The sequence below is a fragment of the Poromitra crassiceps genome (assembly GCF_964638095.1).
Source record: "Poromitra crassiceps genome assembly, chromosome: 19".
Taxonomy (NCBI): domain Eukaryota; kingdom Metazoa; phylum Chordata; class Actinopteri; order Beryciformes; family Melamphaidae; genus Poromitra; species Poromitra crassiceps.
Window position 1 is genome coordinate 10,372,934 of NC_139646.1, and position 23,924 is coordinate 10,396,857.

At 46.4% G+C, this 23,924-nt stretch overlaps 1 protein-coding gene and 1 pseudogene across 2 annotated transcripts in view; both read left to right on the top strand.

Annotated features, from left to right (window-relative positions):
- The window catches only part of lrba (LPS-responsive vesicle trafficking, beach and anchor containing), a 283,347-nt gene that overhangs the window by 209,035 nt on the left and 50,388 nt on the right, over nt 1-23,924 (top strand). The window contains 1 exon segment of the mRNA XM_083655531.1: nt 3,842-3,994. Coding sequence (XP_083511657.1) covers nt 3,842-3,994 — 153 coding nt within the window.
- On the top strand, nt 7,730-10,641 carry LOC310793433 (pre-mRNA-splicing factor syf2 pseudogene; annotated as a pseudogene). Its single transcript has 3 exons — nt 7,730-7,793; nt 8,377-8,613; nt 10,034-10,641. The product of its transcript is annotated as a pre-mRNA-splicing factor syf2 pseudogene (transcript).

The following is a 23,924-nucleotide window of genomic DNA, read 5'->3' on the forward strand; positions in this document are numbered from 1 at the left end:
CCAGGCCGGAGCAAAGGGGCCACTGCACATAATGGTTCGTGCAGGGCCGGCTTGACTGTTGGGGAGCACAGCCCTCAAGGTTTGTTGGTGTGTGTGTGTGCGTGTATGTGTTCGCGTGTGCACGCACGCACGCACGCACGCACGCACACACACACACACACACACACACACACACCTCAGACTGGACACATTTACAGCAGGCTTCAGCCAGTGAACCTGGGTGAGCTGGAGGCCTCGTTAAGGGGTTGACCTTTAGTTTGAGGTCAGGTTTTGTGGAGTGGAGAGATTTCAGAAGTGAGGAAGTGCCTTGTTGTTTTAGGCCAGTGTGTTTGCTTGCTCATTTGATTAGAACTTTTCTCCCCATTATCCCTGATCTGGCACATACAAGAGAGGAAAAAACACATGTATTTTGGGCATCTCGCCGAATATATTTTGGAGATCTTTGAAAGATAATGTTGCTGCGTATGACCTTTGCATGTGCATGCTCCTGTCCCGAACATTCCTATAAAAAAAGTGAAACCTGCTCTCGTGACTCACAAGTTTGGCCATGGGATTATTTGCATGCTGGCATCCTGTCAGCCATGACACATTAGGGCATGTGAGCTTGGTGTCTGACTGTGGTCTGCTCATCTCTGATGTCAGACTCTCTGTATCTCCCTGCCCTGCTCTAGAGAGGACCAGTCAGCAACCTCTCTGTATCTCCCTGACCTCCTCTAGAGAGGACCAGTCAGCAACCTCTCTGTATCTCCCTGCCCTGCTCTAGAGAGGACCAGTCAGCAACCTCTCTGTATCTCCCTGCCCTGCTCTAGAGAGGACCAGTCATCGCTTGTAGTCACACTAGCTTTAGTCACAGACAACAGGGCAAACCTTCACATCCCAGAAAAACCAAATGTACTGTATATGCAATCATTCAGTCCAGATGTTCAAAACTAAGGTCCTTGACTAAACACGCCATGACATCCAGCTGCACTTTATAGTTGAATAAAACTAGAATTACATGTACCGTGCTACCATTATAGACTAGACTTGTATATATGTATGCCCTCTGTTTATATACAAATCATCCCCATTGGCCCACTGCTGTGCCAGAATGAAACCATGCTTTATATATTATACATGTTAGGTTGGTGTGCAAACACAATATATTACAAGCTGTAGTGTTGACAATTAAGAGCACAATTTACTTTGTCTTTGTTGCGGACGTGACGGAGCCAAGAATTGAGATAGTTCAGTGTGTGCGCCGGAGTCTTTGTCAGCAGTGGGGCATCCACACTTTAGGTCTGGAGGAGGGCGTAGGTTTTTATCTACACATCGTTTAGCTCAAACTCATTTATACTCATTCACGTTGTGGTGAATTATGCTTTGTTAAGAATGAAGAACGATGAGACACAAGGGGCTTCATCTCCTGTCATCGCTAGCCTCAATCTCCACAATTTGAAAAGCTATTTGGAAGACAGCCTAATAAAATTGTCGTAGTTGGGAAAGAATTTGGCTGTCTGTGTCTTTCTCTGTTGAGTGGACACAGCCAAACAAAGACAACGAGTACATCACAACAGTGGAAACCACAGCCGAGTGCTCACTCTGAGCTTTTTTGACATCTTTTACTGTACAGTGGTCATGTACAGTAGCAGGCTGCAGACAAGTAGATGGAGATGTAATTTCCGAGAGTAATCGTACGACAAAAAACAACAACACCATGCTCTGCCTGTTGTGACACACGCGCGCAGGCACACACACACACACACACACACACACACACACACACACACACACACACACACACAGCTATCGCTAAATGAATTATGAATTGGATTTATACACAGATCTCTCTCCCTCTCTCTCTCCTCTTCTGTGAAATGTAGCTGCTCTCTGGGGCTTTTTCAGCTTTATTCTACCCCAGTTACTAGGGCTGGTTATCTCCGCCCGGCGAGAATCATGTTTTTGGCCGCGTGCGTGCTTGTGTGTCTGTGTGTTCTCCTCTCCTCTCGCGATATCTGAGGAACGGCTTGATGGAATTTCTTCCAATCTGGCTCAAATGTCGGCTTGGACGCAAGGATGAACTGATTAGATTTTGGTGATCAAAGGTCAACTGTCAAGGTCACTGTGACCTCTCAAACGCCATTTTCGAGCTCGTTAACGCCATATCTCAGGAACGTCTTGATGGAATTTCTTCGAATTTGCCTCAAACGTCCACTTGGACTCAAGAATGAACTGATTAGCTTTTGGTGGTCAAAGTTCAAGGTCACTTTGACCTCACAACCGCTCGTTTCATGCTCGTTAATGCGATATCTCAGGAATGCCTTGACGGAATTTCATCCAATTTTCCTCAAACGTCTACTTGGAATCAAAGATGAACCGATTAGATTTTGGTGGTTAAAGGTCAAAGTTCAAGGTCATTGTCACCTCACTAACCCCATTTCCAAACTCTTTAACGCAATATCTCAGGAACGCCTTAACGGATTTTTTTTCCAAATTGGCTCTAATGTCGACTCTAATGTGGACTCAAGCATGAATTAATTAGATTTTGGAGGTCAAAGTTCAAGGTTACTGTCCCATCACGACCGCTCGTTTCATGCTCGTTAACGTGAGATCTCAGGAATGCAAATCTAATTGAATCTAACTTGCCTCAAACATCCACTTGGACTCAAGGATGAACTGATTACATTTTGGTGGTCAAAGGTCAAGGTCACTGTGACCTCACGAACGTCATTTTCAAGCTCGGTAACGCCATTTCTCAGTAACACTTTGACCAAATTTCTTCACATTTGGCTCAAATGACAAAGTCTGGACAGAAATGTATGTCGACTGCTCACTTGTTTGGCGGAGGCATATATCCGCGGTGTGGTCGTTATAGTTTTAATTTAGAAACGAAATCCATTCTGCTTTTTTCCCCAACGACTTCACAAGTCAACGGCGAGTGGCTTCAGTTTCCCCCCTTCCCAGGGCTGTTTCTGGCGCTTTTGGGGCCCTATGCGACATCTTACAATGGGGCCCCCTAACCACTATCATAATATCCCTGAATGAACATGAATGATGAGACATAGTTCATCATCGATAAACCTTCTAATTAATCAAATACGCACAATAGTAACCATAACTATGAATGAATGAATGAATTAATTAATTAATATTTTATTTTCATCTCAGGACAATTGACCATCCCACATGTGATTATCAGCCACATCAACATTCAATAATTAACTAAACATTCTGGTGTGTTACCCAACCGGCAAGACAACATGAATGACGAGGCATAGTTCATCATCAATAAAGCTTCTAATTAATAAATGATGCACAATATGAACAATAACTACGAATGAATGAATGAATGAAAATTTCATTTTCGTGTCAGGACAATTGACCATCCCACATGCAATTATCAGACACATCAACATTCAATAATTAACAAAACATTCCGGTGTGTCAGCCAACCAGCAACACATAATACAGCCTACATATAAACAGCAGAGCATACATGTATATACACATGTATCTATGGGTCAGCGTGGGGGAAAACGCGGGCCTGGCGGAGATCTGCACTCCACCGAGTGCAGATCTCTTTTTTTAGTTGGTGATTTAACCAAGCCTTCTGCGGTTTCACTGTTATCTGAGCTTCCTTCACGTAAACAGTGTATCGTCTTGCCCCAAAACTAAGCTTGTGAGCTGTGTGAGACTAGATGAATTCTAATTGCCACAGATCTGCATGACATCATGAGAAATGTTGATGGAATCGCCTTTCGTCAAATGTTTTAATTTGGCTTGTTTATTGTTGCATAGTAGTGATGTAATTGACCGGCGTGTAAGATTACAGTATATGTCTGTCTGTGCTGCGCCCATGCAGGAGCTGATCCCAGAGTTCTACTACCTCCCAGAGATGTTCGTCAACGCCAACAGCTACAACCTGGGGGTGATGGAGGACGCCACCATGGTCTCTGATGTGGAGCTGCCGCCCTGGGCCAAGAGCCCAGAGGAGTTCGTACGCATCAACCGACTGGTACGACATTATGCACCATACAAAGTAGCAGAACATTGTCACGCACACAGATGTACAGCACATGCATGCACACCTATGGCCATGGCCCATGGGCAGTAGACTTACGCCCCATTTACTCCTGGTTTTTAAATGCGACCTGTACCCAGATAAGTCATCTGGATAATGGTCGCATTTAAAAACCAGGTGTAAATCGGGTAAAAGTGATCTGATCACATTGTGAGCCAGACTACCTCCAGATTAGGGATGGGCATTTCTAGCAAAAACACTAGTCGAAATTCGCTGGGCCAAAGTTGACTTTTCTTCGGAATTCGCCCACGCATTTATTTTTTGCGTTTGACCAAGTAAAACAATTTTGATAAGCATTTTACGCAAGGTGTATGGAAAAATGAATGGCGGATGAAATCCCATGGACAGGGAGAGGGGGTGACTTTGGCACTCTTTAGCCTTAGCAACGTTAGCATTAGCGTAGCGCCGAGATGGCTCAGGGAACAGTAGACAGAATATCAGCTTTTCTTCATGCAGTAACAAGCCTTGAAACCTTTTCCTTGTGGCTGAGTGTTGCTGTAATATAGACAGTTTAAGACCATTTCTAGTACATTTCTAGAGCTACTGGGTGCTGCACTGCTGTCAGCTGAGCCTAGAACCGTTGCGCACTGCGCAGCTCTGGTGCGCAGCTCCTACGGCAATGTCACATGGACAAACGGTGTCATTCTTAAAGAGAGAGGGCGGGTAAAAATAAAAAATATATATACCGTAAATAATAATAAAAAGGCGATTTTCGACTTTCAATAATAAATGTCAATCTTGATCATAAAAACCATTATTCGAAAATTCAAAATGCGTTGCTCATGCCTACTCCAGATGTGCTCAGGAAGCTCTGATCACATCCTGATCACGATGCATTTAAACCTTGCATTAACCTGCGTTCTTACTTATCCAGAGAACATCCAGATAACTTATCCGGATACAGGTCACATTTAAAAACCAGGTGTAAACGGGGTGTTAGCGTGTTCTAATGAGCCTTGTTGTTGAAGTGTCCTTGAGCAAGACACTGAATCCCTACCGCCTCCAGGAGTGCCAAGTATCAATATTATTCTTACTTATTATTATTATCATAGTCATGCAACTCCGTCTGTTTAGTAGCTACTCAAGTGTCGTACACACACACACACACACGTACACACGCACACGTACGTACACGTACACACGTACACATGCACACGTACACACACGCACACGTACACACGCACACACACATTCCTCTCTCTTCCTCGTATGTCATATAAGCCCGGCCGTCTGAGGTGCTGTCAGAAGTCTCTCCCGCCTCCTAGCAGGAAGTACTAATGCAAAGAGACAGTGTTATTTCCTGACCGTCTCACAGCTCTTCCTGTTACCTGAGCCTCCCTCTCCTCCGACATGCCCCAGCTCTCTGATTGCCGCGCCGGCAAAGTAATCTAACATCACCTCACCTCCTCCCCTCTCTGCGTGCACACTGTGTGTGTGTGTGTGTGTGTGTGTGCGTGTGCGTGTGCGTGTGTGTGTGCGTGTGCGTGTGTGTGTGTGTGTGCGTGCGTGCGTGCGTGTGTGTGTGTGTGTGCGTGTGCGTGTGCGTGTGTGTGTGTGTGTGTGTGCGTGCGTGCGTGCGTGTGTGTGTGTGTGTGGAGGGACGATGGCAGTATCCTGTTTCTGATCTCCCCTTGCTTCCTGCCCCCTCAGCCCAAAGCACAAGCGCGCTCTGTGTATACTCATGTTGGTTGTTGTCAGACTCTGCTGTCATATTTTCATAGCAGACGTTCTCTCCTCTTCCACATACACTTTGGGAAGCTAAGGTAGCGCCTTTGATCAGATTACCTTGCTCTGCTTTAGAAGGTCAAAAAAGCAGCGGATAGATTTACGCTTTCTGTTGTGTCTTGCTGGAATAGCTTGTCATGGCTATTTGCGCTCCTTCATCCTCAAAAAGTTGTTGCATTTGATCAAAGGCGCAAAGGACGAATGTAAAAAGTAGTAGATTAAATCGAAACTTTGGGCATAATGGATCATGTACAGTATATTTTGCAGACTTGCGTGTTAAAAAATAATGCTCTTCCTGGGCATCCGGGTAGTGGGTCGCAGGTTTGAGCATTTGGCCGTGTCTGTGGGTGGGAAGCCGTAAATAAGGTCCTGGTCACTGCACTAGTGTCTCTTCTGGTCGGTCTGTTCTGAGGGAGGGGACCTAGGGGGAATAGCGTGATCCTCCCACACGCTATGTCCTGCCGGTGAAACTCCTCGCCGTCAGGTGAAAAGAAAGAAAGGGCTGGTGACTGCACGTGTATTGGGGGAAGCATGTGCTAGTCTACAACTCTCCCCAGATCAGCAGAGGGGGTGGAGCAACGACCGGGACAGCAGGGTAATTCGCCAAGGGGAGAAAAGAGAGGGGGGGGGGGGGGCTCCCCCTGTTTGATTGTGATTTCTTTCCCTGGCCACATTTCTACTCCATCACTGTTTTGGGTAGAAGCGGACGGAGCTTTCTTTGCAGTGGGTGCCCAGTAGTAATGGGTGCTGATGAGGGTGTGTGTGCTCTGTGACCTGTGTAGTGGTGTGGTGGGGTGTGTTAACCAGCCTGCTGATATGACCAGGCCTCTGTCATTAATCACACACTTCTCTCTCTATGGCTGTCAGCATGCTCTGCTCCAGGGTGGCTGTGTGTGTGTGTGTGTGTGTGTGTGTGTGTGTAGGGAGGGATGCTGCTCCAGGGTGGCTGTGTGTGCGTGTGTAGGGAGGGATGCTGCTCCAGGGTGGCTGTGTGTGTGTGTGTGTGTGTAGGGAGGGATGTTGCTCCAGGCTGGCTGTGTGTGTGTGTAGGGAGGGATGTTGCTCCAGGCTGGCTGTGTGTGTGTGTGTGTGTGTGTGTGTGTGTGTGTGTGTGTGTGTAGGGAGGGATGTTGCTCCAGGCTGGCTGTGTGTGTGTGTGTGTGTGTGTGTGTGTGTGTGTGTGTGTGTGTGTGTGTGTGTGTGCGTGTGTAGGGAGGGATGCTGCTCCAGGCTGGCTGTGTGTGTGTGTGTGTGTGTGTGTGTAGGGAGGGATGCTGCTCCAGGGTGGCTGTGTGTGTGTGTGTGTGTGTGTGTAGGGAGGGATGCTGCTCCAGGGTGGCTGTGTGTGTGTGTGTGTGTGTGTGTGTGTGTGTGTGTGTGTGTAGGGAGGGATGCTGCTCCAGGGTGGCTGTGTGTGTGTGTGTGTGTGTGTGTGTGTGTGTGTGTAGGGAGGGATGCTGCTCCAGGGTGGCTGTGTGTGTGTGTGTGTGTGTGTGTGTGTGTGTGTGTAGGGAGGGATGCTGCTCCAGGGTGGCTGTGTGTGTGTGTGTGTGTGTGTGTGTGTGTGTGTGTGTGTGTGTGTGTAGGGAGGGATGCTGCTCCAGGGTGGCTGTGTGTGTGTGTGTGTGTGTGTGTGTGTGTGTGTGTGTGTGTGTGTGTGTGTGTGTGTGTGTGTGTGTGTAGGGAGGGATGCTGCTCCAGGGTGGCTGTGTGTGTAGGGAGGGATGCTGCTCCAGGGTGGCTGTGTGTGTGTGTGTGCGTGTGTGTGTAGGGAGGCTGCTCCAGGGTGGCTGTGCGTGTGTGTGTAGGGAGGGATGCTGGTTGTGGTGGTGTGTTATTGTGGAGAGACTATACTGTCCTCAATCACGACTCATGCACACAGTGTACAGTGTTGTATCCAGTCAGACCATTGAAGTCTACTGTTAGTGCTTATAAAGGCCTACAATGGTTGACTTCTTCACTCTCATCTGGGAAAGCAGTCCAACATCTCCCCACCTCCAGTGCATGTGTGAGTCTGTATGTGACTGTGTAAGTGAGATAGCGAGAGAGAAACGGTACAATGTATGCTAACCCTATTGTGTACAGTTCAGTATTTTATGAATTAAATAACATAAATCTATATACTGTAGGACATTACACTCTACATGCTAAATTAAATATGTGCTAGTATCAAAGCAGAAACTTGCACGGGAGTGTGTGTGTCAACTTTTGTCGTTTTCCTTGCGTGATTTCACCATAATAATTACATTTCCGTAATACTTCTTTACAATTCAGAAGTATTTTTTTATACAGTAAAAAGATTTCAGAATAATTGAAGAAGCCTACTTGTTAACAGGGGTGTGTGTGTGTGGAATGTGCTCTTACAGCAGTGTCTTTTTCCCTTGGACTATTATATTGCTAGTGCAAACGTGCCAATCTCATCTATCACTACCCCACAATTCCCTTGGTTCTGTGCCCCATTTAATACGGCAGATGTCATTTGGACTTATCTGAACGGTCTACACACATACACAGCTACGTGCTAGTTACTGCCTTCAGATCGATACAACTCTGCTCTTGTGTTTCTCGCTCTGCTGTGTCCAAATCCACAGATATTGATCCATGGTACAGCCAGGCCCAGCAGGCAGGCAGCTCTAGGTGCAGCCAGGCCCAGCAGACAGACAGCTCTAGGTACAGCCAGGCCCAGCAGGCAGACAGCTCTAGGTACAGCCAGGCCCAGCAGGCAGACAGCTCTAGGTACAGCCAGGCCCAGCAGGCAGACAGCTCTAGGTACAGCCAGGCCCAGCAGGCAGACAGCTCTAGGTGCAGAGTGGCTCATAACGAGCACAGTAAAGCACCGGAGCGTCACAGGGTGACTGACGATGTAAATATCTGCATTACCACAACACAGACACCTACTGTAGTCTCACACATCACAGCATCACAACACAGACACTTCCTGTAGGCTCACACATCACAGCATCACAAATACCTACCCTCCAGTTTATAGCAGTGGGAACAATGGAAGCTGCATGTTCTCCCTTGATCCATCCCTATAATAGTGGTCAAATATCATTCATATTTTTAATGTGAGTTTTAAAGGAACAGTTTACCCCAAAACAATCTACTCACCCTCATGCAAGTTGAAACCAGTGGCCAACCCCCCCATCTGATGACGCGGAAGTGAATTGAAATGCTGTAGTTCCTCGAATGGCCACTTGGGGGTCGGGGGCAGTAGGCACTTCCCCCATTTTAAAATGCCAGAATTTGTAACAGGATTAAACAACTTTCCAGTCAGGGGCAAAACACGGTTTTGGTCTACAGTATATAGCTAATTTCACCTTTTCATAACAACTACAGTAGGGGGGGGGGGCATTTTTTATATAACTCTGCCGTTTGGAGTAAAATAGATGATAGAAAAGGGGGTGATTGACAGATTGCCTGTCCAGTGATGCAGCTTGCCGATCACGGACCAATAGCAGGCGGAGCTACGTCTCTGGGAAACCCTCATCTCACGTGAGCTGTAAGGACTCAACCCATTCCCTCCCACTCTGCTGATGAAAAATCAAGATGGCGACGGCCAACGAATCTACTCCAAATGGGAGAGCAAAATCAATGGGATAGCTCTGTCCATATTTTTAGGTCAGTGGTTGAATCATAAGTGAATTGTGTCCGCATAATGACACACAAGGAGGTTACCAACACAACTCGAGAGAAAACCAGTCTACTAGGCATCTCGCACGCTCGATTCCTAGGCTCGCCCCCTGCACGAATTTGTCCTCACCACCAAGAATGACATCCGGACTTGCACAGACATCAAAGCAGATTGGCTATTGAAGATTGCTCCTCAGTACTATGAAATGAGTAACTTCCCACAATGTGAAGCTAAAAGACAGCTGGGGCAAATTGTTGCCAAACTAGAGACCAAGGAGTACTCCCAATACTGAAGTAACATTGGAGAGAAAAGAGTCCTGGAAAATAATTGCATATTAAAGTTTTAGATCTTTCAGTCGCTCATTGTATCTTAATGTTTCAAATTATGAGACTTGATTTTTATATTTTGTTTGCTGTTTTTCTTTCCCATCGTTCGTTCTGTAATTGTGTAATGTCAGATTTTTAAGTATCAGTGGCAAATATTAGACCTGGCTGAAGATTTTCAAAAGGAATATGAGAAACATGTCATTTAGATGTGGTTGACTTTCCTTTAGGAAAGGCTATGTGCCTGCCTTGTTTCTTTAATAAAGGAGCTTTCACTTTAAAAAAAAAAAGTTCAGGAATTACATTTCAAATGGAATGAAGCACACACAGTCAACCACCAGGAGGTCGTGGAGGAGGACAAGAGACTGAAACTCCCAACCAACTGGGAGGCCAAGAAAGCCTGGCTGGAGTGGGAGCTTGCTGAGGGTGAAAAGAAAAAGGAGTGTGCCGCTAGAGGGGAGGACTATGACCGCGTGAAGCTGCTTGAGATCAGTGCTGACGACGCAGAGCGCTGGGAGAGGAAGAAGAAGAAGAAGAAGAACCCAGACCCAGGATTCTCAGGTTATGCTGAGGCCCAACTCCGACAGTACCAAAGGCTCACCAAGCAGATCAAGCCAGACATGGAGGGCTACGAGAGACAAGAGAGAGGAGTGTGACGAGGACTTCCACCGCACCTCCAACAGCCTGATCCACGGCACCCCCGTCCCCACCAAGGAAGGCGTTGACCGCATGGTGGAAGACGTGGAGAAACAGATGGAGAAGCGAGCCAAGTACAGACGACGCCGTCATCGACCACATTAACGAGAGGAACGCCAAGTTCAACAAGAAGGCGGAGCGTTTCTACGGCAAAATACACGGCAGAGATCAAACAGAACCTGGAGAGAGGAACAGCTGTGTAGCTGGCCCCAACCACCTCTTGGTACATTTTCAATTGATCTGTTTTGTCTCCATTGAGGAGGCTTGGAAACAGCCTGCTTTTCATTCACAGCACTAGCTGTGCGCACAGAATACTCTATTCTCCATGGAGTACCGTAGGGATGACGTCTTTTTGTAGTCGGAAGGCAGAAGTCCCGGACATGTTGGAGCTTGAGGGGAAAGGTGGGGTTGGGTTTTGGAATGGGGATTTCACTTGGATGCATGGAAAGGGGTCTGTGGTTGGCGAGGGTTTGTGGGAGTGGTGATTTGCGTTCAGCGGGATGGTCTTCACAGGTGTGAATCACTTTTATGACTTTTAAAGCGTTTTCTATAAATCGTGTTTAAAAAAGCACACATTTACGTTTCGGAAGTCATCGAGGCGATTCGCGTTTGTGAGGATTGTCCTACTGGACGCAAATTACCACTCCCAACTTTTGTTGGCCACGGACCTTGTTTTGTGCATTCTGGGGGGGTCTCCATTCTGGAGCCCCATTCGCTTTTTCCCGTGAGCTCCAACATGCTACTTCCGAACTCAGTCCTGCGGTGCTCTTATACATGCATTACAATGGTGAAATACCATGGACGTGAAGCAGTTGTCCCTAATATTTTTCTTATATTATGCTTTTCCATTTTCACTCAACCATTTGGATAAATTAACTTGGATGTGAGCTGAACGATAATTCCAGTTATTGACACTATGTTGTTTGGTGTTCCTCTGTACAGTGTGAGCAGTGAAGACAAACAGCCTTGATATTAATTTTAGCCTTTATTTTTAAATAAACCACTTTAAATGAAAAAAAAAAATCATCAGTGACACATCACAATTGCTTGAGCGTAACCAAAAACGTGACCAAAAACCAGATCGATACAACTCTGCTCTTTTGTTTCTCGCTCTCCACATATATTGATCCATGGTGCGTTCAGGCCCAGCAGGCAGACAGCTCTAGGTGCAGAGAGGCTCATAATGAGCCCAGTAAAGCACAGGCTCACCGGAGCGTCACAGGGGACTGACGATGCTATTATCTGCATCATCCCAGAACAGACACCTACTGTAGGCTCACATATCACATCATCCCAGCACAGACACATACTGTAGGCTCACACATCACATCATCCCAGCACAGACACATACTGTAGGCTCACACATCACATCATCACAGCACAGACACATACTGTAGACTCACACATCACATCACAGCATCACAGCACAGACACATACTGTAGACTCACACATCACATCACAGCATCACAGCACAGACACATACTGTAGACTCACACATCACATCACAGCATCCCAGCACAGACACATACTGTAGACTCACACATCACATCATCCCAGCACAGACACATACTGTAGACTCACACATCACATCATCACAGCACAGACACATACTGTAGACTCACACATCACATCATCCCAGCACAGACACATACTGTAGGCTCACACATCACATCATCACAGCACAGACACATACTGTAGGCTCACACATCACATCATCCCAGCACAGACACATACTGTAGCCTCACACATCACATCATCACAGCACAGACACATACTGTAGACTCACACATCACATCACATCATCACAGCACAGACACATACTGTAGGCTCACACATCACATCACATCATCACAGCACAGACACATACTGTAGACTCACACATCACATCATCACAGCACAGACACATACTGTAGACTCACACATCACATCATCCCAGCACAGACACATACTGTAGCCTCACACATCACATCATCACAGCACAGACACATACTGTAGACTCACACATCACATCATCACAGCACAGACACATACTGTAGGCTCACACATCACATCATCCCAGCACAGACACATACTGTAGGCTCACATATCACATCATCACAGCACAGACACATACTGTAGGCTCACACTGTACATCACATCATCCCAGCACAGACACATACTGTAGACTCACACATCACAGCATCACAGCACAGACACATACTGTAGACTCACACATCACATCATCACAACACAGACACATACTGTAGGCTCACACATCACATCATCACAGCACAGACACATACTGTAGACTCACACATCACAGCATCACAGCACAGACACATACTGTAGACTCACACATCACAGCATCACAGCACAGACACATACTGTAGGCTGACACATCACAGCACAGACACATACTGTAGACTCACACATCACATCATCACAGCACAGACACATACTGTAGGCTCACACATCACAGCACAGACACATACTGTTGACTCACACATCACATCATCCCAGCACAGACACATACTGTAGGCTCACACATCACAGCACAGACGCATACTGTAGGCTCACACATCACATCATCACAGCACAGACACATACTGTAGACTCACACATCACATCATCCCAGAACAGACACATACTGTAGACTCACACATCACATCATCCCAGCACAGACACATACTGTAGGCTCACATATCACAGCATCACAGCACAGACACATACTGTAGGCTCACATCATCACATCATCCCAGCACAGACACATACTGTAGCCTCACACATCACATCATCACAACACAGACACATACTGTAGGCTCACAGCATCACATCATCCCAGCACAGACACATACTGTAGGCTCACACATCACATCACAGCATCCCAGCACAGACACATACTGTAGACTCACAGCATCACATCATCCCAGCACAGACACATACTGTAGGCTCACACATCACAGCATCACAGCACAGACACATACTGTAGGCTCACAGCATCACATCATCCCAGCACAGACACATACTGTAGGCTCACACATCACATCACAGCATCCCAGCACAGACACATACTGTAGACTCACACATCACATCACAGCATCCCAGCACAGACACATACTGTAGACTCACACATCACATCACAGCATCCCAGCACAGACACATACTGTAGGCTCACAGCATCACATCATCACAGCACAGACACATACTGTAGGCTCACAGCATCACATCATCCCAGCACAGACACATACTGTAGGCTCACACATCACAGCATCACAACACAGACATATACTGTAGGCTCACACATCACAGCATCACAACACAGACATATACTGTAGGCTCACACATCACAGCATCACAACACAGACATATACTGTAGGCTCACACATCACATCATCCCAGCACAGACACAATACTGTAGGCTCACACATCACAGCATCACAACACAGACATATACTGTAGGCTCACACATCACAGCATCACAACACAGACATATACTGTAGGCTCACACATCACAGCATCACAACACAGACATATACTGTAGGCTCACACATCACATCATCCCAGCACAGACACAATACTGTAGGCTCACACATCACAGCATCACAAATACCTCCCCTCCAGTTTATAGCAGCAATGGAAGCTGCATGTTCTCCCTTGATCCATCCCTATAATAGTGGTCAAATATCATTGATATTTTTAACGTGGGTTTTAAAGGAACAGTTTACCCAAAAAATCGACTCACCCTCATGCCAGTTGAAACATAAGTGAATTGTGTCCACATAACGCACAAGGAGGTTACCAACACAACTCCAGTCACCATTGACTTCAGTTGTAGTGTACCTGAAGGCCAACTGTCGGTAAAACATGCCTCTTTTTTTGAGTGTCTTATTTAGATTAAGCTCGATTGACAGGTGGTCTGTTCCTGTCACGAGCGTACTGTACCATGGGACAGGAGCGTATGAGTTGGAGGACATGTTGCACATCTATGTGGACTGATCCCCATTGGGAGTAATGCAGCTGTGTCAACCTCGTCGTTAATGAATGTAAAAAGGTGTAATAAGCTTGAAATGGGTTTTTTTTTTAACCCTCCTCTCCTTATTTCTCTTCACTCCAACACTTGAATTTTCTGTTGTCACAAAGTAAGTAGAGCCCCTGATTGACAGCTGCTGAGTCCAATTAAATCCCTACGCAGAACTTTTAAACTGGTCATGAAATTCTGGTCACCATGCAAATCCAAAAAGGAAAGACTGCTAAGAAGCTCCAGGAAGTCTTTGTTTGGTGCTAGAGAAAGCTGATCTTGTTCTTTCTTTCCATTAATCCTGCACTTCATATTTAAAAAAACAATGAAATAAATCATCTCCAATTTTCACATAAATCATCAAAATAATGCAACAAAGATGCTATTTTAGACGTTCATATATGGTGCATATCTTAGTTACAGCAATACTCCGTTAAGGCCTAAATATAGTTCCGCAGACTTTTTGCTGGGCTGTGCTTTTTACGAATAGTCGCGAAACTTGGGGAAGATATTCACGGAAAAGGAAGTGACGGTGGCAGGAGATGCGATGCTCAATTTGAATATACCCCTCGGTGGTGCTCCCCACTTTTGCTCTTACACCCTTCCATTGGGAAGTAGTGAGAAACAAACGCACGCAAAAACTCAGATCTGAGCAAAAAAATCTGGATCACGTTCTCACCACGAACGAACCGTTTCGTGGTGTGATGTTAGAGGTTTAGTCCGATTTTACAGCTCTTTATCTGATGCCTGCAAGTCACGGATGTCAGGCTTTCTAAACTTAATAAGCACCAAATAGTCCTTCCATCAATCCCATACAATCCTTCAGCAGTGAGTGTATTATAAACATTAACAAAATCAGTGCATCACGATGACGTCACCTGACATTAGCTTATCGAGCACGCGGAGCGTGCGAGATGCCTAGTGTGTTATATGGACACAATTCAACTGTGTTTCAACTGGCATGAGGGTGAGTAGATGATGGCAGGATTTTACTTTTTTGGGTGAACTGTTCCTTTAGTTTAATTGGCCATGCAGAGAAGAAAGTTGAGTATGTTTTCTCATGGTTTGGTAACTTTTCGCACACTGTCGGTGTAAGATTACAATGCTTCTCTTGAATAGTGTCACCACCCTAAGAGGCTCAGTTGTACTGTGGTACATCGTGTGCATACAGACAGAAGGGGGAGACACAGAGGAAGAAAGGGAGGACCGGGCCGAGGAAGAGATAGATGTTTGGATGTGTGGGTGGACGGCCCTGTGGTCATGACAGATAGCTGGCATTAGAGGGTGTCAGCTGGCAACTGTGGTACTACCGGGAGAGAGATGAGCAGAGTGCTGAGGAGAGAAGAAGAGGGAAGGAGGTAATGGGCTGTTTGGCTCTCTTTAGCTTGTCTGCTGCTAATGGCCTAGCAACACAAGGATAGACAGCAGGAGAGAACACACACACGCACACGCACGCACGCACACGCACGCACACACACACACACACGCACACACACACACACGCACACACACACACTCCTGCTGTCACCACTCTGGTTATGAGCCCTAGATGATTAACAGCTAATTAGGGCCCAATCTGGGAAGGCCATTAAAAGCTCCTCACAGTAAGGGATCGTGCTGCTGTGCAAAACGGCAGCTTGTTTTTGTTGTTGTGTCAGTGCGAGTTGCATCATTGGTACTAAAGAAGAATTCAACTGAAAATTAAAATAGGGTGTCCGCCGGGGAGTGCAGATTCTGTGCCTGCACGAGGGTCGCAGGTTCGAGCCCTCGTGTTACCTCCGGCTTGGTCGGGCGTCCATACAGGCACAATTGGCCGTGTCTGCGGGTGGGAAGCTGGATTAAGGGTGCGTGTCCTGGTTGCTGCATTACTCTCCTCTCCTCTCCTCTCCTCTCCTCTCCTTGGGGCGCCTGTTCGGGGGGGAGGGTGCGCTACGCACTGCCGGTGAAACTCCTCGCTGTCAGGTGAAAAGAAGCAGCTGGCGACTGCACATGTGTCGGAGGAAGCATGTGCTAGTCTACAACTCTCGCCAGGTAGGCTGGCAGAGGTGGTGGAGCAACGACCGGGACAGCAGGTAGAATTCGCCAAACTATAATTGGGGAGAAAACGGGGGAAATACGAAAAAACTTGATCAAAATAAATAAATTACAGAGTTTAGTCTGGTTTGTGTAGTATTGCTGTGCATTTGGCAGTGTCACAGTCAAGTTCATACTTCATTATAGGTCATGTTTAGTAGAGTAGTGTGTTATATAGCTCTGGAACAGCATCATCTGTGTGTTAACCTCTGACTTGCACAGTGCTGAGGATTCCTCCATTTTTATAAGTACATGCGTTAAGGATGTGCAGTGGATTAGTTGGATTTCAAACAGACCCACTGCTGGAGACAAACCATCTCAATGCCTCCAGCCAAACATGCGCCTACTGAAGCGCCACAGTATAGTTAAGACGCTTGCTGGTAGAGACACAGTAAAAAAAAATCACTGTCCACTGCACGCACGCATACACACACGCATTACACACACACACACACACACACACACACGCACACACACACACACAGATGTACACACAGACTCTGGGGTCTTGCTGCGGCGTGCCACAGAGATCAGGGGCTGCTTGTTGTTTTTACCAGGGGGTCAAAGGAAAGGTTAAGAACTTGATCCCTCCTCCAGCAGATAACTAGATGTCTCTGGGCACTGTCAGCGTCTCTGACATTCCACTATATACGACCAACATCTCACTCCTCAGGCCTGCTAAACATTAGTGGGATAGCAGGTGATCGTGTGTGTGTGTGCGCACGTCTGTGTTTATGTGTGCGTAAGTGTGTGTGTGTGCGCTTAGGTGCACATCTGTGTTTACCTGTGCTGTCATGTGCCGGGCTTCACTGGAGCTACTGATACGGAGCAACCCTGTAACAAAGTCAGTAGGCTAATGGCAGTGGGACTTTTAGTTCAAAGAGAACGTCACCGAAAAACAATCCTGATTTATCTTTCACATGATCTAATAATAATAATAATAATGAATCATAATAATAATAATAATTGGATTGATATAGCGCCTTTCTAGATACTCAAAGCGCTTCACTTATCAGGGGCGGGGAACTCGACTCGTCCACCACTGATGTGTAGCACCCACCTGGGTGATGCACGGCAGCCAGTTTGCGCCAGAACGCTCACCACACATCAGCCTATCACAGTGGAGAGTTGAGGACTGAATGTGCCAATTAAGTAAGGAGGGATGATTAGGTTAACCCTAACCCATGATTGAAGGAAGGCCTGTTTGGGAATTTAGCCAGGGCACCGGGGTTACACCCTCCAGGGCATCAGGGTTACACCCCTACTCTTGTGAAGAGTGCCGATGGGATCTTTATTGACCACAGAGAGTCAGGACCTGGGTTTAACGTCTCATCCTGAGGAAGGACGGGGCTCTCTCACAGTACAGAGTCCCTGTCTCTGTCCTTGGGCCTTGGAGAGATTTATTCATAAGACCAGAGCGGGGAAGAGCACCTCCTACTGGTCCTTCAAGACCGCTTCCAGTACCAGTCTCCCATCCAAGGAGTATCCTAGGCTAGACCTGCTTAGCTTCCCCATGAAAGCCAGTAATGTAATGCAGGAGCCACTGGTATCCAAAAACTATGAACAGTTTTGCAAGGCATTCATTTAATTTGACAGTTATTGAGCATTTTCTACTCTTCTGTATTTCCCACGTTTGGTTCCTCTCACTCATCTGTCCTGTTGTAGTGCTGCAGACAGAGCAGCACACCACACACACGTTGTAGTGCTGCTGACAGAGCAGCAAACCACACACATGTTGTAGTGCTGCTGACAGAGCAGCACACCACACACATGTTGTAGTGCTGCAGACAGAGCAGCACACCACACACATGTTGTAGTGCTGCTGACAGAGCAGCAAAGCACACACATGTTGTAGTGCTGCAGACAGAGCAGCACACCACACACATGTTGTAGTGCTGCTGACAGAGCAGCAAAGCACACACATGGGAGAGAGGAGCAGCACATTATGATCCCTCTTTTTCCCCCTTTTAAAGAGTGTGCTCACTCAGAGCCGTGACAGAGACATCAGCTAAACTGCTCTCACAGAGGGGGGAGAGAGACACTCTCCTCTTGTTGAACGGGTACAGCCAGTTGAGTGATGGTTCAGAAGCTGATACTGAGACGGAGTTGACCACAGGTCACCACCACATCTTTTATGGCCCTGCTGTAAGTACCCAAGAAGACAACCCTCTCCTCAATGGAGGTTAGACATAAAAGTTGCCTGTACAACTCTTTAAAAGCTAATCCTACCAGGAGGACACGGTATACGATGTACCTACAGTAGCTAGACCTCGTGCTATTTTGGGAGAGCACCTACTGTATGTAGGAACCCAGTTTGGTTGTTGGAGGAATAAAGTGTCTTACCTATGAAAGGATTTCAATTACATTTTTGCCGTGAATCGTTCACTCATTCACTCACTCACTATTCCCCAGTGTTTATCATATAGTGAACTATATGTAGTGTTTATCATATAGTGAACTATATGTAGTGTTTATCATATAGTGAACTATATGTAGTGTTTATCATATAGTCAACTATATGTAGTGTTTATCATATAGTCAACTATATGTAGTGTTTATCATATAGTCAACTATATGTAGTGTTTATCATATAGTCAACTATATGTAGTGTTTATCATATAGTGAACTATATGTAGTGTTTATCATATAGTCAACTATATGTAGTGTTTATCATATAGTCAACTATATGTAGTGTTTATCATATAGTGAACTATATGTAGTGTTTATCATATAGTGAACTATATGTAGTGTTTATCATATAGTCAACTATATGTAGTGTTTATCATATAGTGAACTATATGTAGTGTTTATCATATAGTGAGCTATATGTAGTGTTTATCATATAGTGAACTATATGTAGTGTTTATCATATAGTGAACTATATGTAGTGTTTATCATATAGTGAACTATATGTAGTGTTTATCATATAGTGAACTATATGGGGAACAGTAAAATGAGTTTCGGACACTACAAAGATTTTTTCTGAAGATCATTGCGTCACAAGATGCGCCAAGTATTCATCTGACGTTGGCAGTCCGCGGCCACTATCACATAAACAAATCCAAAATAAATTGTTGAAATTCTAATTACGTGCATGTGTGGTTTTGTCAACTAAGGTGCTGTCTCCTAATAGCAAGCTGTGCTGGCCAAGTACAGTAGCTCACAAGCTTATTAGCTCGTGAGCTAGCGACTTTCTTCTTCTCCTTCGGTACAGACAACCGCATTGCATTGTGGTATACCGGCGAAAATGTAGGGTACATTCGCTGTTCACTAGAAATCTGTGCATTGTGGGTATTTTATAGTGGACTATATAGTGAATTAACAGTTGAGAATTCAGACACTAGTACAAAATGGCGAACACACTAAATAGTACACTATTTCTGTCATAGGGACCGATTCCAAACACAGCTTTTGATTAACAGGTAGACTTTGAGCCAAGGAACAATTGATTTGATTTTGCTGGTGATCCAGGATTTACATCATCAGACTATCATCTTTTTTTTGGCATAACTCTAAAACTAACAGAGATTGAGACTTGATTCCAAATCCAATCATTTAACTTAAAATTGATTTTTTTAAGTGATGGGAATGATGTCTTTCTTTCCAACAGCAAGTGTGAGAATTGTTCAGCATTGAAAGAGGCTCCGTGCCTTCTAGTTTGAAGTTCACGATGGTAATCCTTTGTAGTGAACCACAATGCTGATGTGTTTGATGCCGTCTCACGCTCGACCTTCCAGCTGTTGTTGTGGTGACCCCACAGTAGGTAAACATCTCCCCATGGCTGCTGTGCGCTAACAGACACATGTCATGTTAATGTGAGCCAAATCACCTTCCCTCTTGAACCCCATATACCCACCCTGTGAAAGTCCTTCTCTGAAGTTTGTCAGCTTCATACGCTGACAGCCCTTCACACTTACGCAAAGTGCGGCAACATATTGGACAAGTCCATTACCCTACCAGGTTATGATCAAGTGAGGAGAGGAGGCTTTTTTGCCTGCTATTTTTTTGCAGTCTTATAAGATAATTTAGTAGATTATTGATACTCGGCCATATATGAAAAGACTTAGGTTATTTTTGCCACAAGGGCTGTGCGAAGTGCTCATGCAGACATGAAGGAGAGAGGGGTACAGAAAATGAAGAGAGAGGTCCCACATTTTTCCCACACAGCCAGACATCACCGCTCCCCAGCTTAGACCACCAGCTCCATGATGTCATCAGCGCTGCCCAACTTAGACCACCAGCTCCATGATGTCATCAGCGCTCCCCACCTTAGACCACCAGCTCCATGATGTCATCACCGCTCCCCAGCTTGGACCACCAGCTCCATGATGTCATCACCGCTCCCCAGCTTAGACCACCAGCTCCATGATGTCATCAGCGCTCCCCAGCTTAGATCAGCACCTCCATGATGTCATCACTGCTCCCCAGCTTAGACCAGCAGCTCCATGATGTCATCACCGCTCCCCAGCTTAGACCAGCAGCTCCATGATGTCATCAGCGCTCCCCACCTTAGACCACCAGCTCCATGATGTCATCAGCGCTCCCCAGCTTAGACCACCAGCTCCATGATGTCATCAGCGCTCCCCAGCTTAGACCAGCAGCTCCATGATGTCATCAGCGCTCCCCAGCTTAGACCACCAGCTCCATGATGTCATCACTGCTCCCCAGCTTAGACCACCAGCTCCATGATGTCATCACCGCTCCCCAGCTTAGACCACCAGCTCCATGATGTCATCAGCGCTCCCCACCTTAGACCACCAGCTCCATGATGTCATCAGCGCTCCCCACCTTAGACCACCAGCTCCATGATGTCATCAGCGCTCCCCAGCTTAGACCAGCAGCTACATGATGTCATCACCGCTCCCCACCTTAGACCACCAGCTCCATGATGTCATCAGCGCTCCCCAGCTTAGACCACCAGCTCCATGATGTCATCAGCGCTCCCCAGCTTAGACCACCAGCTCCATGATGTCATCAGCGCTCCCCACCTTAGACCACCAGCCCCATGATGTCATCAGCGCTCCCTCAGCTTAGACCACCAGCTCCATGATGTCATCAGCGCTCCCCAGCTTAGACCACCAGCTCCATGATGTCAAAGATCACGGCTGTTTACGTTCACCTCTCATCCCGACAACACTCTCTGATCACACGACGGCTGAGACGTCCATAAAGTTCCCACGAGCGCACCCCCCCCTCCCCCCACCATGTCTGATTCTCTCAGGAGGAACCCCATAGGAATGTATGTGTGAGCTGAGGTAAACCGCTGCTAGGAACAGAACAGGCACTAACCACAAAGAGATACTTCTGCTTATGCGAATGACTGAGTGAGTGAGACACAAAGATAGCCTATAGCCTAGCGCGGCACGGCCTTTCATAACACACTTTAGCTTAGCATGTTAGCCTAGTGCTAATCTATTCCCCTGGTGTCTCCACTGAAGGCCTTGTTGTGGGATGGGAACTGGCCTGTGTGTGTGTGTGTGTGTGTGTGTGTGTGTGTGTGTGCGCGGGGGGGGGGGGGTTATCTGGCTAATGTCAGGCTGCGCTCACTGTAGGGGTATTGTCATGCAGAAGGGCAGACATGTTTACTGTGTGCTCGGTGTTTTACGAGCTGTCCCCCTCCTCGCAACCCCCCCGTCCCCTTCTCCCGCTACTCCTCTTCGTCCTCCTCCTCTTCAGTGACGTCATGGAGGAGGCTGGTGAGAGCCTGAGAAATGGGATGATCTACTGCTGCTGACATACTCACTCACTAATGTTGTCCTTCTCCCTCTTTCCTGCTCTCCTCCACCCTCTCTCCGTTCGGTTGCTCAGTCCAAAGCCTTTCGCCCTCCGTCGCTCCGCTGTGTTCTCTTTTTCCTCTCAAAACTCTTAACCATCTGTGTTGTCCACTCTGGTTCACACACATCTGTATTTCTAAGCGCCGTATAGCCAGGCTTGTTGCCACCATTATCATCATGTCTGCCTTTCAAATTCTGTTCTATTATACTCCCATCATCCAATGTCTGCTTACTTCACTTTGTAACTTTGTTTTGAAAAGCGCTATACAAATAAAGATTACTTACTACTTACTTACTTCCTGTACCAGGGTGAGAGGATTCAAACCGCATATGCAAACGCACAGCATATTATACACCAAGAAAGCACAGCATAGTGTGCACTAACTAAAACTTAAAATGATTAACATAATACAGCAATCAGCAATACAGTAATATAACAATATAATTAGCTGTATAATTTCTATACTAACACAGATATTGCTTTGCTAATGCTATTGTTAATTGCATTCTTCTGCTTATTTCTTTAAGTTGGAAGTTACCTTCTCAGGAACAGGGACACTTGGTGTGCCGTGCTTGCTTTCTTGTTTTTACACGCGTACCGTACCCCACACGCACATCTAACCACACGCACGCAGCCTGACAATCTGCCGCTCCACACGCACACGCCCATTACCCTCTCCTCATGAGCTAATACACTGGAGCTGATCAGCTCGAGCCATCCATCCTAATCATCTCCTCTCCACGTTGAAAGGCCACACCTTCACGCAGACAGAGAAGCCCTCCAGGCCTCTCCAGCCAAGCCCCACAATCATCTGAGACAACAACGATCTCCGCTACAGCTATCCAAATATTCCCCCCGTTCAGCCCGCTCGTCTTACTCAGTGCTCCAGTGTTTCATCAGGCCCGACTGTTGACCTAACTCTTTACTCGCCTGATCCTATTGTGGATGTGTCTTTAATGGCGTTGGGTGATCAATGTGCCATCTCGTTACCCTTTCTGTGTGCAGGCCCGACGACTGGTTAGATTCTCTGCAGGTGCTTGTTAGCGATTGTCGGTGGATTGCAGTAGACCGTTGCTAAATTGCAGTTTTCTCTTCCTGTGTTAGTTTTTACTTTCATCCGTGTGCAATTTACTTCTTTTTACATTTGCCATGACAAATCTCTTCTGGGGAGTATCCCAGAAAAACAACCCCCACAAAAAGAACACAGTATTACTGTCGGCTTTGATGGAGCGTGTGTACGTGCACGTGTGTGTGTGTGTGTGTGTTTGTGTGTGTGTGTGTGTGTGTGTGTGTGCATATACTGTAGTTATTGGCATGCGAGAGGCAGCAAAGACAGACAGATGTGTGCAAGCGAACACACACATCTGTACTTCTAAGGCCAATATAACCAGGCTTGATTGCCACCATTATGGACATCATCCTGTCTCCCCTTTAAATTCCATTATACTCTCATCATCTGGTTTATGTTACTTCCTGTACCTGGGCACGGTCATGTGACCTTCATATGCATAAGCACAGTGTTATGCATGAACTAAAGTAAAGAAAGGCCAACAAAGACAGCTTTATTGCCTTCAGTCCCATTTGCTTCAGCCAATCCGTTTTACCTCTCAATCTGTATTGTTTACTCCGCTGTCTGCACT